Raw genomic sequence first — 13119 nt, 5'->3', positions numbered from 1 at the left:
AAGTGGAATTACTCCGCCTAAGGAAGGCGGGCAATGCTACAGGCTGTACGGTATTCAGTGCTAGTGCAAGTACTCCGCCTATGAAGGAGAGTAATGCTACAGGCTGTACAGTATACAGAGGTAGTGCAAGTACTCTGCCTTTGTTGGAGAGTAATGCTACAGGCTGTACAGTATACAGAGGTAGTGCAAGTACTCTGCCTTTGTTGGAGAGTAATGCTACAGGCTGTACAGTATACCGTGGTAGTGCAAGTACTCCGCCTATGAAAGGAGGGTAATGCGACAGGCTGTACAGTATCTAGTGCTAGTGCAAATACTCCACCTATGGAAGGGGGTAATGCTACAGACTGTACAGTATCCAGTGACAGTGCAAGTACTCAGACTATGGAAGAGGGTAATGCTACAGGATGTACAGTATCCTAGTCGTAAGTAGCTAGTGGTAGGGCGAGCATGCCGCCTATCCATTGCGCCACTGGCTCCGCTGTAGCTGTAGAGGCACTAAGATAACAAGCTGGTCACAGGCGATGGAAAAACCCAAAATAGTACCGGAGCTCCAAGGGTTAATAATAATAGCTGTGTGTATAACATGCAGCCCCACGCCTATCAACCCTTTTAAGAGCGATAGGTAATTATTTTTCCCCCAGACGCAGAAGCACTGAGGCAAGGAAGGGGTTAAGTAGGTTAGGGGTCGAGCTCAGTGGGCTGCAGAGAGGGGCCTTGGGTACAGGTGGGGCCGACCTAAAGAACTTCCGGCTGGGAGAGCAGCGCATGGAGGGAGCGGGAGTGTCAGGGGGATCTTGCCCCCCCCCCCCCCCCCCCCGAACAGAGGAAGCCGGGAATGGGCATAACGACTCCCAGTGAGAGAGAGGCCTGTGAGCGCTGGAGTACTGCCGGGCCTGGAGGAAGGTGAGGGGGCCGGTGAGAGGCCAAGGTTTTGACACAAAAAAAAATAACATTTTACTGTGTTCGCTTTAGAGAACACTGGAGAAGGGGACCCAACAGAAGGTTATCCCCTCGAACCCAGTACACGGAGGAGGGGAGGAAGGTTAACCCCTGGGAGGGAAAGATAGGTAATACTTACCTAGACGGTTTCTGCCCACCCCGATTCCAGCAGTGTCACCTTCCTCAGTGTGCTGCCCCTTGGGGAGGGAGGCTACACTAGTAACAGGGGGACTTTCAGAAGTAGCAGCAAGGTGATACTGTAGCTGGTGGCTAACAGAGGATTTGAGATCCACTGTTCCTCCTGGTCTTCCAGAGGTGGGGAACGACAGCGGGCTTAAGGGACCACTGGTGTGGGGAAAACAGGTGGTTGGAGGCCGCCTGTAGTCTGATCAGAAAAGTAAGAAAGGAAAAAATCTTTGGCAGACCTGCAGGAAAACATTTCTGCCTCCTACGGACACTAAGCTAAAACTGATTAGCTCAGTGTCTGCAGGAGAGGTATAGCTGAAAGGAGGAGTCTACCCATGGTCTTCTGTGTGCTCCGTGTGCTTTGTGTTTCCAGATGTCCTTTCCGCAAAAAAAAAAGAACATGTCCTATTATTGTCCGCATTACGGACAAGGATAGGACTGTTCTATTGGGGGCCAGCTACTCTGTTCCGCAAAATACAGAATGCACACGGACGTCGCCCGTATTTTTTACGGATCAGTGTTTTGCGGACTGCAAAATACATACGGTCATGTGCATGAGCCTTTAGTGTATGGAAAGCTCTCACCTTGCATTGCATGCCCCATCAATGCGCTTGTTTCACCCAAACTGGTGCATTATAGGAAGATTTCTTATATATAGGCAAATTATTCAGAGCTCTGGTATAGCACTGTCTAAATCGGGCAGAAAAGTAGCACTCCGCATACAAGGGTCGGTATGTCCTTTGTCTGCATGTGAGGGGCTGAGGACTCTAATATATATTACGGTTCTCTTGTCAATTGACTCACATTCGTTTCAGCTGCCATGAAGTGCAAACACCCTGCTACACTGCAAATACAGGAAGGAAGCGTGTATTTTCCACGTGCGATACTAGGGGGGTGTAAGATAAAAATAAATGGCTATAACAGTTTTTTTTTTTTTTTTTTAACCAAACATACTATTTACCATCTGTGTAGGTAATCGCCCAAATGTAGCATTAGATGCCATCCATTCACATGAATGGCTAGATAGGTAATTCATGGACAGCAGGGTCTGCCGGGGTGAGAGCACCTCTATGACTTCCATATATCCTAGTAGAATAATTATCAGTATAAGTAAATAGTAAATATTCTTAGTGATGCAGGACCTTTATTTCCACAGGTCATGCAAAATGCGTTGAAGTTGTGAAGACTTTCAATTTGCCTCTCTTGATGCTTGGCGGCGGTGGGTACACTATCCGCAATGTTGCACGCTGTTGGACATATGAGACTGCTGTTGCTCTGGATTGTGAAATCCCCAATGGTAAGCCAATGGAATGAATTATTTGGGTGCAGCCACACAGTCGGGTTTTCCTGGAAGCCAAAACCAGAAGAGAATTCAAAGAAAAGAAGTTGTCTCTGTCCTTTATGCTTTCTCTACTTTTATGATCCACTACTGCATTTGGCTTCCAAAACTGCATTGCATCCTTATTGCCGTTAAAGTCCTAAATTCCTATATATTAAAGGGGTGTTTTATGCAGTATTTAAAGGATATGCCATACATATCTGATAGGGGATTGGAATAATGAGGTGATGGTTCTGAATCGCCAATTCCTCCTTGAATGCCAACTGCTAAGCGAAGTAAGAGAGGGCCCCTTTGGGGTCTTTAAATGGCATCTGTCAGCAGTTTTGTACCTATCGAATGTATAAGTCAGGGGACACACCATATAATCTGCGGAGTGCAAGGGGCGGTGAAAGAGAACATTAAACTAAATTGACCCAAGAAAGAGTCACCAGAACCACCCCATGGATGCACATTCGACAATAAACCAGTATCAAAAATATAAAGTTTATTTGAACACAACAACAAACACATTAAAAAATTGTATACAATTCGAACAAAGTGCGGTATATGATAAAAGATATGAAGCCGACACAATCCGGTCCACTGAGTTGTCCCACCATGGGCAAAAATATAAAACCAGCATATAAAGATTCAATACAAGATATACAGCAAATGTAACATAAGGTAAATCCTCTAAAAGTGCACACAGACCTGAATAGGGTCACAATGGAGGAGGACAAAACCTACATGAGCAGCTGGTTCAGTGGACCTGAGAAGATGAGAATGCGCCCAACGCGTATCGCCGGAGCAATCCGCCTTCCTCACCCCTGAGGAAGCCGGATTGCTCCGGCGATACGCGTTGGGCGCATTCTCATCTTCTCAGGTCCACTGAACCAGCTGCTCATGTAACTTTTTATATTTTTGATACTGGTTTATTGTCGGATGTGCATCCATGGGGTGGTTCTGGTGACTCTTTCTTGGGTCAATTTAGTTTACAGTTTTGTACCTATGAAACTGGCTGACCTGTTATATGTGCACTTGGCAGCTGAAGGTCCCGTGTTCATATGTGCTTGTATTGGTGAGAAATATGATGTTTTAATATATGCAAATGAGTCTCTAGGAGCAACGAGGGCGTTGCTGTAACCTCTAGACATTCAGCTCTCTCTCTACAACTGCCCTATAATAATATGCTGGGGTAAGACTACTTTAACACTAGCGTTTTTACTGGATACAGCAGGGTTCAGCAAAAACGCTTCCGTTACTCATAATACAACCATCTACATCCGTTATGAACGGATCCGTTTGTATTATCTGTAACATAGCCAAGACGGATCCGTCATGAACTCCATTGAAAGTCAATGGGGGACGGATCCATTTTCAATTGTCTGAGTTAAGACTGATCCGTCATGACCCACAATGCAAGTCAATAGGGATGAATCCGTCTTGCACCGCATCCCATGATGGAAAAAAAAACACAGCTTGCTGTGATTTGCTCTCCGGTATGGGAACGTGACCAAACTGAATGGAATGCATTTTGGGGAATTCCGTTCTGTTCAGTTACGTTTTGTCCCTATTGACAATGAATGGGGACAAAACGGAAGTGTTTTTTTCCAGTATTGAGACCCTATGACGGATCTCAATACCAGAAAATAGAAACGCTAGTGGGAAAGTAGCCTAAATTTAGAGGGCAATCAATTATTTTTTGAGTTTGAGATGGGAATTTCAATTAACGGTTGAACTGCCTTGTAGTGTGGTACTGTTATGTTGGAGGTCGTCTTCACTTATGTTTTCTTTTGTTTTCCCAGAGCTGCCGTACAATGACTACTTTGAATATTTTGGTCCAGACTTTAAGCTACATATTAGTCCTTCTAATATGACCAATCAAAACACCCCTGAGTACATGGAGAAAATAAAGTAAGAAGATTAATATTGTATTGCCAGGCCTACATTAGACAGATCCTATAGCACTGTTTTATGTGTGTTTGTAATGTCCTGAGCTGAATAACTTGTCATCCATTTGGTCTTATCAGAATTATCTACCAAATCCCACTGTAGAAATCCATAGATCTGTTATAAAAGATGGATAATCTGTACTGCTCCAGAAAGTTTGGTTCCTAATTAACTGCAAAAAGTGGATCCTCGCATGATGCACATTACTTGTCCTTGTAACATAGATTTATGACATTTGTTACATCCTGAAAACCGTAATTTTCCTTTTTCACTTTATTTAGGCAGCGTCTATTTGAGAACCTGCGTATGCTACCACATGCTCCTGGTGTCCAGATGCAGGCTATACCAGAGGATGCCATTCAAGAAGACAGCGGTGACGAGGAAGGTGAAGATCCTGATAAGCGTATCTCAAGTAAGTCAATTTGAAGTTGGACTATGAAAGATCCAGTTTGTGACCGTGCAAGTCCTGGTGCTCACTTTAGAGGTTTTTGTCTCACAGCTAAGGAGCACCAGGACACTGTTCATGTCCTGGTTCCTTGACCCCATTAATATTCAGCTCCATTTACCCCAGTTTTTTATGCAATGTATAGTCGTGACACATGTAACTGTATGCCATAGGGTTGCTTATATCTCTCATTTAGGTCCCATTCACATGGTCTGCATCCGATCCGCGTTTTTTGCGGATTGGATGTGGACTCCTTCATTTCAATGGGGCTGCAAAAAATGCGGACAGCCCACAATGTCCGTTCTGCATTCTCGCAAAAAAAAAAAAGAACATGCCCTATTCTTTCTATTCCAATTTGCAACAATAAGCATTGATACAGTGGGCCCATAATAAAAAAGGATGCAACATGGAAGTCACACAGATGCCTTCCGTATTTTGCAGTCTGCAAACTACATACAGTTGTGTGAATGCTCCCTCACTCTCTCTCGTTTAAAAATCCTGAGATGAGACCTGCTGTACCTGATATGTATGTCATACTGTACATATATTATTGTCCAGACAATCTGTTATTTTGATTGCTCACAAAAAATGGATTAATAAAATGTTATGGAAAAAAATAAAAATACTGAGATAATTTTATGAAGGATCAACTTGTATTAAACAAAGGAGAGGATATATGCCTAGAGGTATATGTCAGGTAGTAGGGACTTCTACAGTATTTCCAAAGGGTGCATCGGGCATGCTGATTAATAGGAAGTGAAGTTTTAGAATAAAATACTCTACTCGACTGGCAGTGAACGACTTTGGACAATCCTGTTCAAGATCTTTGTTTGCTGCAGGTTCTTTTCTTCCAGTCATTCTCTGATCTTGACATTTTTTTCTTTCCGGTTTTCTAGTACGGGCATCTGACAAGCGGATAGCATGTGAGGAAGAGTTTTCAGATTCTGAGGATGAAGGTGAAGGAGGGAGACGTAATGTAGCTGATCACAAAAAGGGAAACAAAAAAGCAAGGCTCGAAGAAGACAAAAAGGAAACTGATGACAAGAAATCCGGTAACCTATACCATTGCTGTATCTAGATTGCTTCTACAACCTATTTGAAACTTTTATTTAATAGTATTTTCAGTCATTTATTTGTGTGCTTTTGTTTTTTTTTTTAACTAAATCTTCAGTTAACTAGCAATTTTTTACAAAACTAAATGTGCACATATTTGTGATGAAAGCTTTATTGCAGGAACATTCCAGGCAAAAAGCAGAACAGTGGAGCAGATTTACTTCTCCTGCAGATGGCATAAACTCACCGGCTGCCTTAGACCTGCGCCGGATTTATCACAGTGGCATTTATCTCAGGCTGGGTGATAAATATGGTGCAGGAATAAACAAGTTTGTCTATTTCTGTAACGGCTATTGATTAGCTTAGTTTCAGACAGAATTAAAGCCAGAAATGTCATTTTGGAGCAAAACATTTTAAGCCACACTCCTTTTCCATGAAGCTGTACCCCTTTTCAAGCAAATTGGAAAAAGTTGTAGAAATAAACCAGACAAATTGTTGGTGCACTCACATTAGTAATTCTGGACCACTGTGTTATGCCTAGTGAGAGTGCGTGACACAGGGATATAAAGAGCACTAAGGAAAGAATATCCAGGGCATACACCACTTCCTCAGATCTTTCACTAGGCATGCCATAATAGATCAGTTTTACCAGGAGTGTTCCCTTAGTAAAAATAAAAAAAAATGTGTATATGGAAGTCTTGGTGTATTTTGTAGTCTAATTGCAAACTTAAAGTCGGCCTATCACCACGGAATACAGTGCAGTCAGCAGTCAGCAGGCGGAGATGAGCAAATCGATTCATAAAAAGTTTAGTGGGAAAAAATTTAGTGAAACGCGTAGTTTTTTTAATTTGAAGCTTTGATTTTTATGAACTTAAGACCATCCTTTGTACAACTATCCGTGACTGTCGGCTATCTATGTATACACACTTACACAGAGAATGCTATCAATCACTGGTAACACCTCCCCTGTGTACAACTATCAGTGACTGACAGCATTCTCTGTGTAAGTGTGTATATAAAGATAGCTGTCAGTCACTGATACTTATACACTGGTAAGGTGTTACCAGTGATTGACAGCATTCTCTGTGTAAGTATGTATTCATAGATAGCTGTCAGACACTGATAGCTGTACACAGGGGAGGTGTTGTCAGTGACTGATGGCATTATGACTTTGCTTACGCCCTGAGTCTCAGTGATGTAAAAGATATATATGGCAAATTTCAAGAAGATTAGATAATATTTAGGGGTTGCACACATTGATCACTTTTATCACTACTTTCACTCCTGTACCTAGGAGGCTGGTCTAAAAACGACTTCAGTATTAGGATCCCAGGGGCTCTGCATCAAATAAGGTGGATGGCAAAGGCAATATATGCACTTAAAACAGTTGGATAATCCTCAACGAGAATTGAAAGGAATGAAACGGGTTGCACATTTTGTCAGCCTCATATATGTTTGCTTTTGCATGAGGCAATTGTAAGTCATTAGGCTCCAAAGAATGATTTTGATATGCTACAGCTTCTGAGCATTTGCATAGATGCAGACGTCAAAAAAAGTCCTCTCACAGTTGCTAAGAGACAACTTTGGTATCTGTCAGAAACAAACGTAGGATTAGCTTTTTTGGACAAACATATTACTCAGGCTGTTAAGGAAAATATGACTCAAAATTTAGAAACCAAACCTGCAAAGAAAAAGGAAATGAAACGATTAGAGGGTAAAAACTTAGTTTTTGAAGGAAAAGACCTGAGCCATTTAGTTACTAATAAAACAAAGACGTTCTTTGAATTGTTTGGGATCCACGATGTGACAAAATACTGTAGTGATTATTTAAGAAGCCATGTGAACGCTCCTAAGGAGGTCAATGATACTGCAGAAAGAGGAATTGCTCTGATAAGAAAGTTTAACTAATCAGTCGGGGACAAACAACAAAAACAATTCTTGTTGAGGGTAGTCGAGCATCACAGAAAAGTCGGCACCAAGCTAACAAAAGAAGGGGATTGCATCGTGAAAGTTGATTAATGTAACACATGTTTTGCCCATCATACTACCTAGTAATCTTAGTGTCTCGTTTTAATATTATTTTAAGTTTGTGATTTCTAGTTTTCCCAATAAAGGTAATTAACATTGAAATATCTTATTTTTTTTGCCTACTTTTACAAAACCGATCAAAGTGTGCAACCTCTAAATATTATCCAATCTTCATAAAAATTTGGCATATATATTTGACATAACTGAGACTCGGGGTGTAAGCAAAGTCTGCAATAAAGAAACACCCTAATGTGTATACACTAACACAGAGAATGCTATTAATCACTGATAACACTTACCCTGTGTACAGCTATCAGTGACTGACAGCTATCTATGTGTATACACTAACACAGAGAATGCTATTAATCACTGATAACACTTACCCTGTGTACAGCTGTCAGTGACTGATAGCTATCTATGTATATACACTTAGACAGAGAATGCGATCAATCACTGATAACACCTTACCAGTGTATAAATATCAGTGACTGACAGCTATCTATGTATATACACTAACACATAGAATGCTATTAATCACTGATAACACTTACCCTGTGTACAGCTATCAGTGACTGACAGCTATCTATGTGTATACACTAACACAGAGAATGCTATTAATCACTGATAACACTTACCCTGTGTACAGCTGTCAGTGACTGATAGCTATCTATGTATATACACTTAGACAGAGAATGCGATCAATCACTGATAACACCTTACCAGTGTATAAATATCAGTGACTGACAGCTATCTATGTATATACACTAACACATAGAATGCTATTAATCACTGATAACACTTACCCTGTGTACAGCTGTCAGTGACTGATAGCTATCTATGTATATACACTAACACAGAGAATGCTATTAATCACTGATAACACTTACCCTGTGTACAGCTGTCAGTGACTGATAGCTATCTATGTATATACACTTAGACAGAGAATGCGATCAATCACTGATAACACCTTACCAGTGTATAAATATCAGTGACTGACAGCTATCTATGTATATACACTAACACATAGAATGCTATTAATCACTGATAACACTTACCCTGTGTACAGCTGTCAGTGACTGATAGCTATCTATGTATATACACTAACACAGAGAATGCGATCAATCACTGATAACACCTTACCAGTGTATAAATATCAGTGACTGACAGCTATCTATGTGTATACACTAACACAGAGAATGCTATTAATCACTGATAACACTTCCCCTTTGTACACTTGAACTCAAAAAGAGTGTTAAAGAGAACCGGTCTCCACCAAATGCAGTGTAATCTGACAGCACCATGTTATAGAGCAGGAGAAGCTGAGCAGATTTATATCTATTTTTGTAGGAAAAGTTTCAGTAAAACCTGTAATTTATACATTTATATCTTTGCGTTGTACACCTCCTGTGAACAGGTATCGGTACAGGAGGGATTATATTAGTGATTGATAGCACTGTGTGCATAACAGATAGCTGTCAGTCCCTGATAGTACCTCCCGCCTGTACCGATAGCTGTTAGAAAAAGCAAAGATATAAATGTATAAATTACAAGTTTCCCTCCAATCTGCTCAGCTCCTCCTGCTCTATAACATGCTGCTTTCAGATTGCATTGCATTTTGTGGTGATGGGTCCTCTTTAAAGGGGTTGTGCAGTCGGTACATATTGATGACCTATCCTTAGAATAGGTCATCACGATCTGATTGGTCTGACTCCCAACACCTCTGCCGATCAGCTGTTTGAAGAGGGGCTCTACTGCCTCTTCAAGATCACTGTGCAGGTTGTGTCGGCAGTGCAGGGTAATTACAGGTGTTTGTTCCATGCACTTGAATAGGACGAGCACTTGTAATTACACTGCGCTACTGAGACAAAATGCAGTGTAATTGTGAAGAGGAAGTAGAGGTGCTGGAAGTCAGACTGCCACTAATCAGATAGTGATGACCTATTCTGAAGATAGATCATCAGTATGACTGCACAACCCCTTTTGTATAAAATGCTTTGCTAAATCTTTTCCCATAAAACTATAACCTGCTCAGCTCCTCCTGCTCTATAACACGCTGCCTGCAGATTGCACCACATTGTCAGCATTGTTCAGTTCCTGCTATTTGTTCTATTTAGTGCTTGCTACTTTGTAGCTCCACCCCATTAGGACACGAGGGGTTGGCCCAACCCCTGAAGACACCAGATTGCTGACAAAACATATGGGTGGGGAAGAGCCTGAGTTTGTTTTAAGACAGCAGTAACGCACTGTAGGGACAGAATGACACGATGAGTGATATGTTTGCAGGCTGGTAAGGCCGTAGCAGAAGTGCACACTGCTGTATTCTGTAGACAGCCACGTTGCAACATTGTATAGAAGCAGTGCGCTCTTGGCTACCTTGTTTTAAAACTGTCTCTTATAGTTTTTAAGTTGCAGAAATAAAAGTGATGTTTTAAAAAAGAACACAAATGGGCAAATGTAAATAAGTGGTAATTAATAGTCGTAAGACTAGTTGTAAATGAATAGCAGCGCAAATACAACCCATTTAGCCGAGGGTCAGCTGTAGCTGCTGCATAGACAAGCGCCAGGTAATGACGCTGGTGGGGGGAATTTACAGCGCAGATAAACTACATTTAATTAAGGGCAAAAGAACAAGAAAATGGAGCTCATAGTACCAAAAAGTAAAAATATACTTTATTGTGACATGATTAAAAGATATGTATGAATAAAGAAACAAGTAAATATTATGCCAATTTAAAAGTGATTGGGAGCAGAGAAAGAGCGCCACCGTGGGATAGCACACAGGTCAATTCTAAAACATGTATATATGGATCAAGGGGATGCTAGGTACAATGACCAGCCGATGACCCAAACGCCAGGTACAGACCTAAATTTACAGGTGAGTCAGTAGTCAACCAGCAGAACTGCACGGCAATATAACAGGGTATGTTAGGCAAGTGCAATATGGAAAATGAACAACAAACCACAGTAAAGACCAGTTGTGGTAAAAACACCCAAGTCAAAATGCTGTGCAAATGATAGAGGAGCAGAGAGACTCGCCTAGAAAGAACCGTGTGCTATATAAACCAGGATGGCGCTACCCCAACGAGCATTTTGGCGTGCCCCAGACGAAGGCACGCAGAAACGCGCGTTGGGGTGTTTTTACCACAACTGGTCTTTACTGTGGTTTGTTGTTCATTTTCCATATGCCAGCGCCGCTGCCTTCTCAAACAGCTGATCGGCGGGGGTCCCAGGTGTCTGACCTCCACCGATCAGATGCTGATGATCTATCCAGAGGATAGATCATCAGTTTAAGAAAACTGCAGAACCCCTTTAACTGCCTTACTGGTGTCTCATGGCAAAGTACAACCCCTTAAAGAGGACCTTTCATCTGTTTTACTTTCATCTGTTTTACTGTTTTACTTGTTTTTTGTATTTTTTTAAGCATCGCTCCTGCCTGATGTGATTGGATCACAGCACAGCCAGGGAGAAGTAGACACCTATTGAGAAACCCTGGCTTCTCCTCCTCCCTGTACTAATGCTTAGTATTAGCATACTAAGCGCGAAAACTTCAGGAGGGCGGGGCGTGGGAGCGATGTTTAAAAAAAAAAAAGAAACGGGTGTCGGCATCAGCGGGGGTACCCCGCAAGTACACGTATTTAGCTCCTATAAGTAAAAGAGATGAAAGGTCCTCTTTAACTGAATATGGTTGATTGCCATTACCCAGCTTTTCCAACCCTGGGCAATCGGCTATTATGGCCAGGGGAAGCCGCATCAGCCGACATCTTACCTGCGTGCTGGATTCCCCAGGGAGGGATTCCTCCATTCTGGCTAATAGAAGAGTTCCCAAGCAAGAGACCCCCACGTGATGTCCATATGCCCTGAATGAGGTGTAGATGTCATCCAGCTTTGTGATTACAGACAAAAGTTCCTGCATTCAATGTTTGGGAATGCATAGTTTATTTTTCTTTCATTTTTTATTTTTATTTTCTGTAGTCACCACTTAAATGTTATGTTATCTATTAACAGATGTGAAGGAAGAAGATAAATCAAAGGACAATGTTGTGGAGAAAATGGACACCAAAGGGTAACTTTTTTTTTTGGGGTAAATAAATTTAAAATAAAAAATTATAAGACATCAGACTTCATTCCTTATGAGACCTCAGATGAAATTCCCTTCAGACATAAAATAAGTAAACAAACTTACCTCTCCAGCTCCGGACTATGCTGCTTCCTGCAGTCCTTGGTCTTCTCTGGGTGCTTTGCTGCACTGTGACCTGATATCACACAGCATCAGGTTATAGAGCACACACTACATCCTGACGCTGTGCAGAGCGGCACCCGGAGAAGACCAGGGAGCGTTAAGAACAGCCAGCGCTAGGAGGGCTGTGTTCACTGCTCTCCTCATCTCCTGTGTACTAGGGTTGTCACAATACCCAAATTATTATTCTATTTCGATACTATAAAAGTATTGCAATACCACACAAAAGAAAAATAATACGCCAAAAAAGCTGTGTGCATTCCGCATTTTATGAAACGTCCAGCCCATAATACAACAGACCTATCCTATTTTTTGGGGGGGAACAAGGTGACAAAAATAATGCAGAATTGGGTGTTTTATTTTATTTTTTTTATCTGTTACGGCGTTCACAGCATAGGAGATTTTTTTTATATTTTAATAGTTTGGACTTTTTTGTACATGGCGATACATAATGTTTATTTTTTTTATTGTTTATATAATTTTATATATAAAATTGAGAAAGGGAGTGATTGAAACTTAATATTTTGGTGTTTTTTTTAAACATTATATATTTTTTTTAAATAACTGTTAGCCCCCTTAGGCCTCTTGCACACGACCGTAATGCTTTTTCAGTATTTTGCAGTCCGCAAAAAATACAGATGACGTCCGTATGCATTCAGTTTTTTCCAGAACAGCTGGGCCCTGATAGAACAGTACTATCGTTTCCGTTATGCGGACAATAATAGGACATGTTCTATCTTTGAACGGAAACGGAAGGCATACCGAGTACCTTCATTTTTTTTTTTGCGGATCCATTGAAATGAATGGCTCCGTATACGGAACGCAAAAAACGGAAACAGAAAAAAAAAAACCTTTGCGTGCAAGAGGCCTTAAAGGGCTTCTGTCAGCCCACTAAACCGTTTTTTTTTTTTTTTTTGTTTTTTTTTTGGGGGTTAATAATAATCCCTATACTGCGAGCTCCCT

General features: G+C 41.3%; 2 protein-coding genes across 3 annotated transcripts in view; one reads left to right on the top strand and one right to left on the bottom strand.

Moving 5' to 3' along the window:
- Window positions 1-13119, bottom strand: part of LOC122933775 (protein ALP1-like) — a 104973-nt gene that overhangs the window by 67307 nt on the left and 24547 nt on the right. The gene's annotated exons all lie outside the window — the stretch shown is intronic.
- HDAC2 (histone deacetylase 2) overlaps window positions 1-13119 on the top strand; it is a 63729-nt gene that overhangs the window by 48519 nt on the left and 2091 nt on the right. Inside the window, exons 9-13 of one of the 2 annotated variants that reach the window (XM_044288776.1) lie at window positions 2282-2422; window positions 4249-4357; window positions 4675-4805; window positions 5735-5890; window positions 11925-11982. In XM_044288776.1, the coding sequence (XP_044144711.1) occupies window positions 2282-2422; window positions 4249-4357; window positions 4675-4805; window positions 5735-5890; window positions 11925-11982 (595 nt within the window). Of the gene's footprint in view, window positions 1-2281; window positions 2423-4248; window positions 4358-4674; window positions 4806-5734; window positions 5891-11924; window positions 12001-13119 lie in introns of both variants that reach the window. The other variant, XM_044288777.1, reaches the window with a different exon arrangement.

The sequence above is a fragment of the Bufo gargarizans genome, chromosome 4, assembly GCF_014858855.1.
Source record: "Bufo gargarizans isolate SCDJY-AF-19 chromosome 4, ASM1485885v1, whole genome shotgun sequence".
In the NCBI taxonomy this organism is placed as follows: domain Eukaryota; kingdom Metazoa; phylum Chordata; class Amphibia; order Anura; family Bufonidae; genus Bufo; species Bufo gargarizans.
Note: the sequence above shows the minus strand (reverse complement) of the source record. Positions and strands in the feature narration are given on the sequence as shown.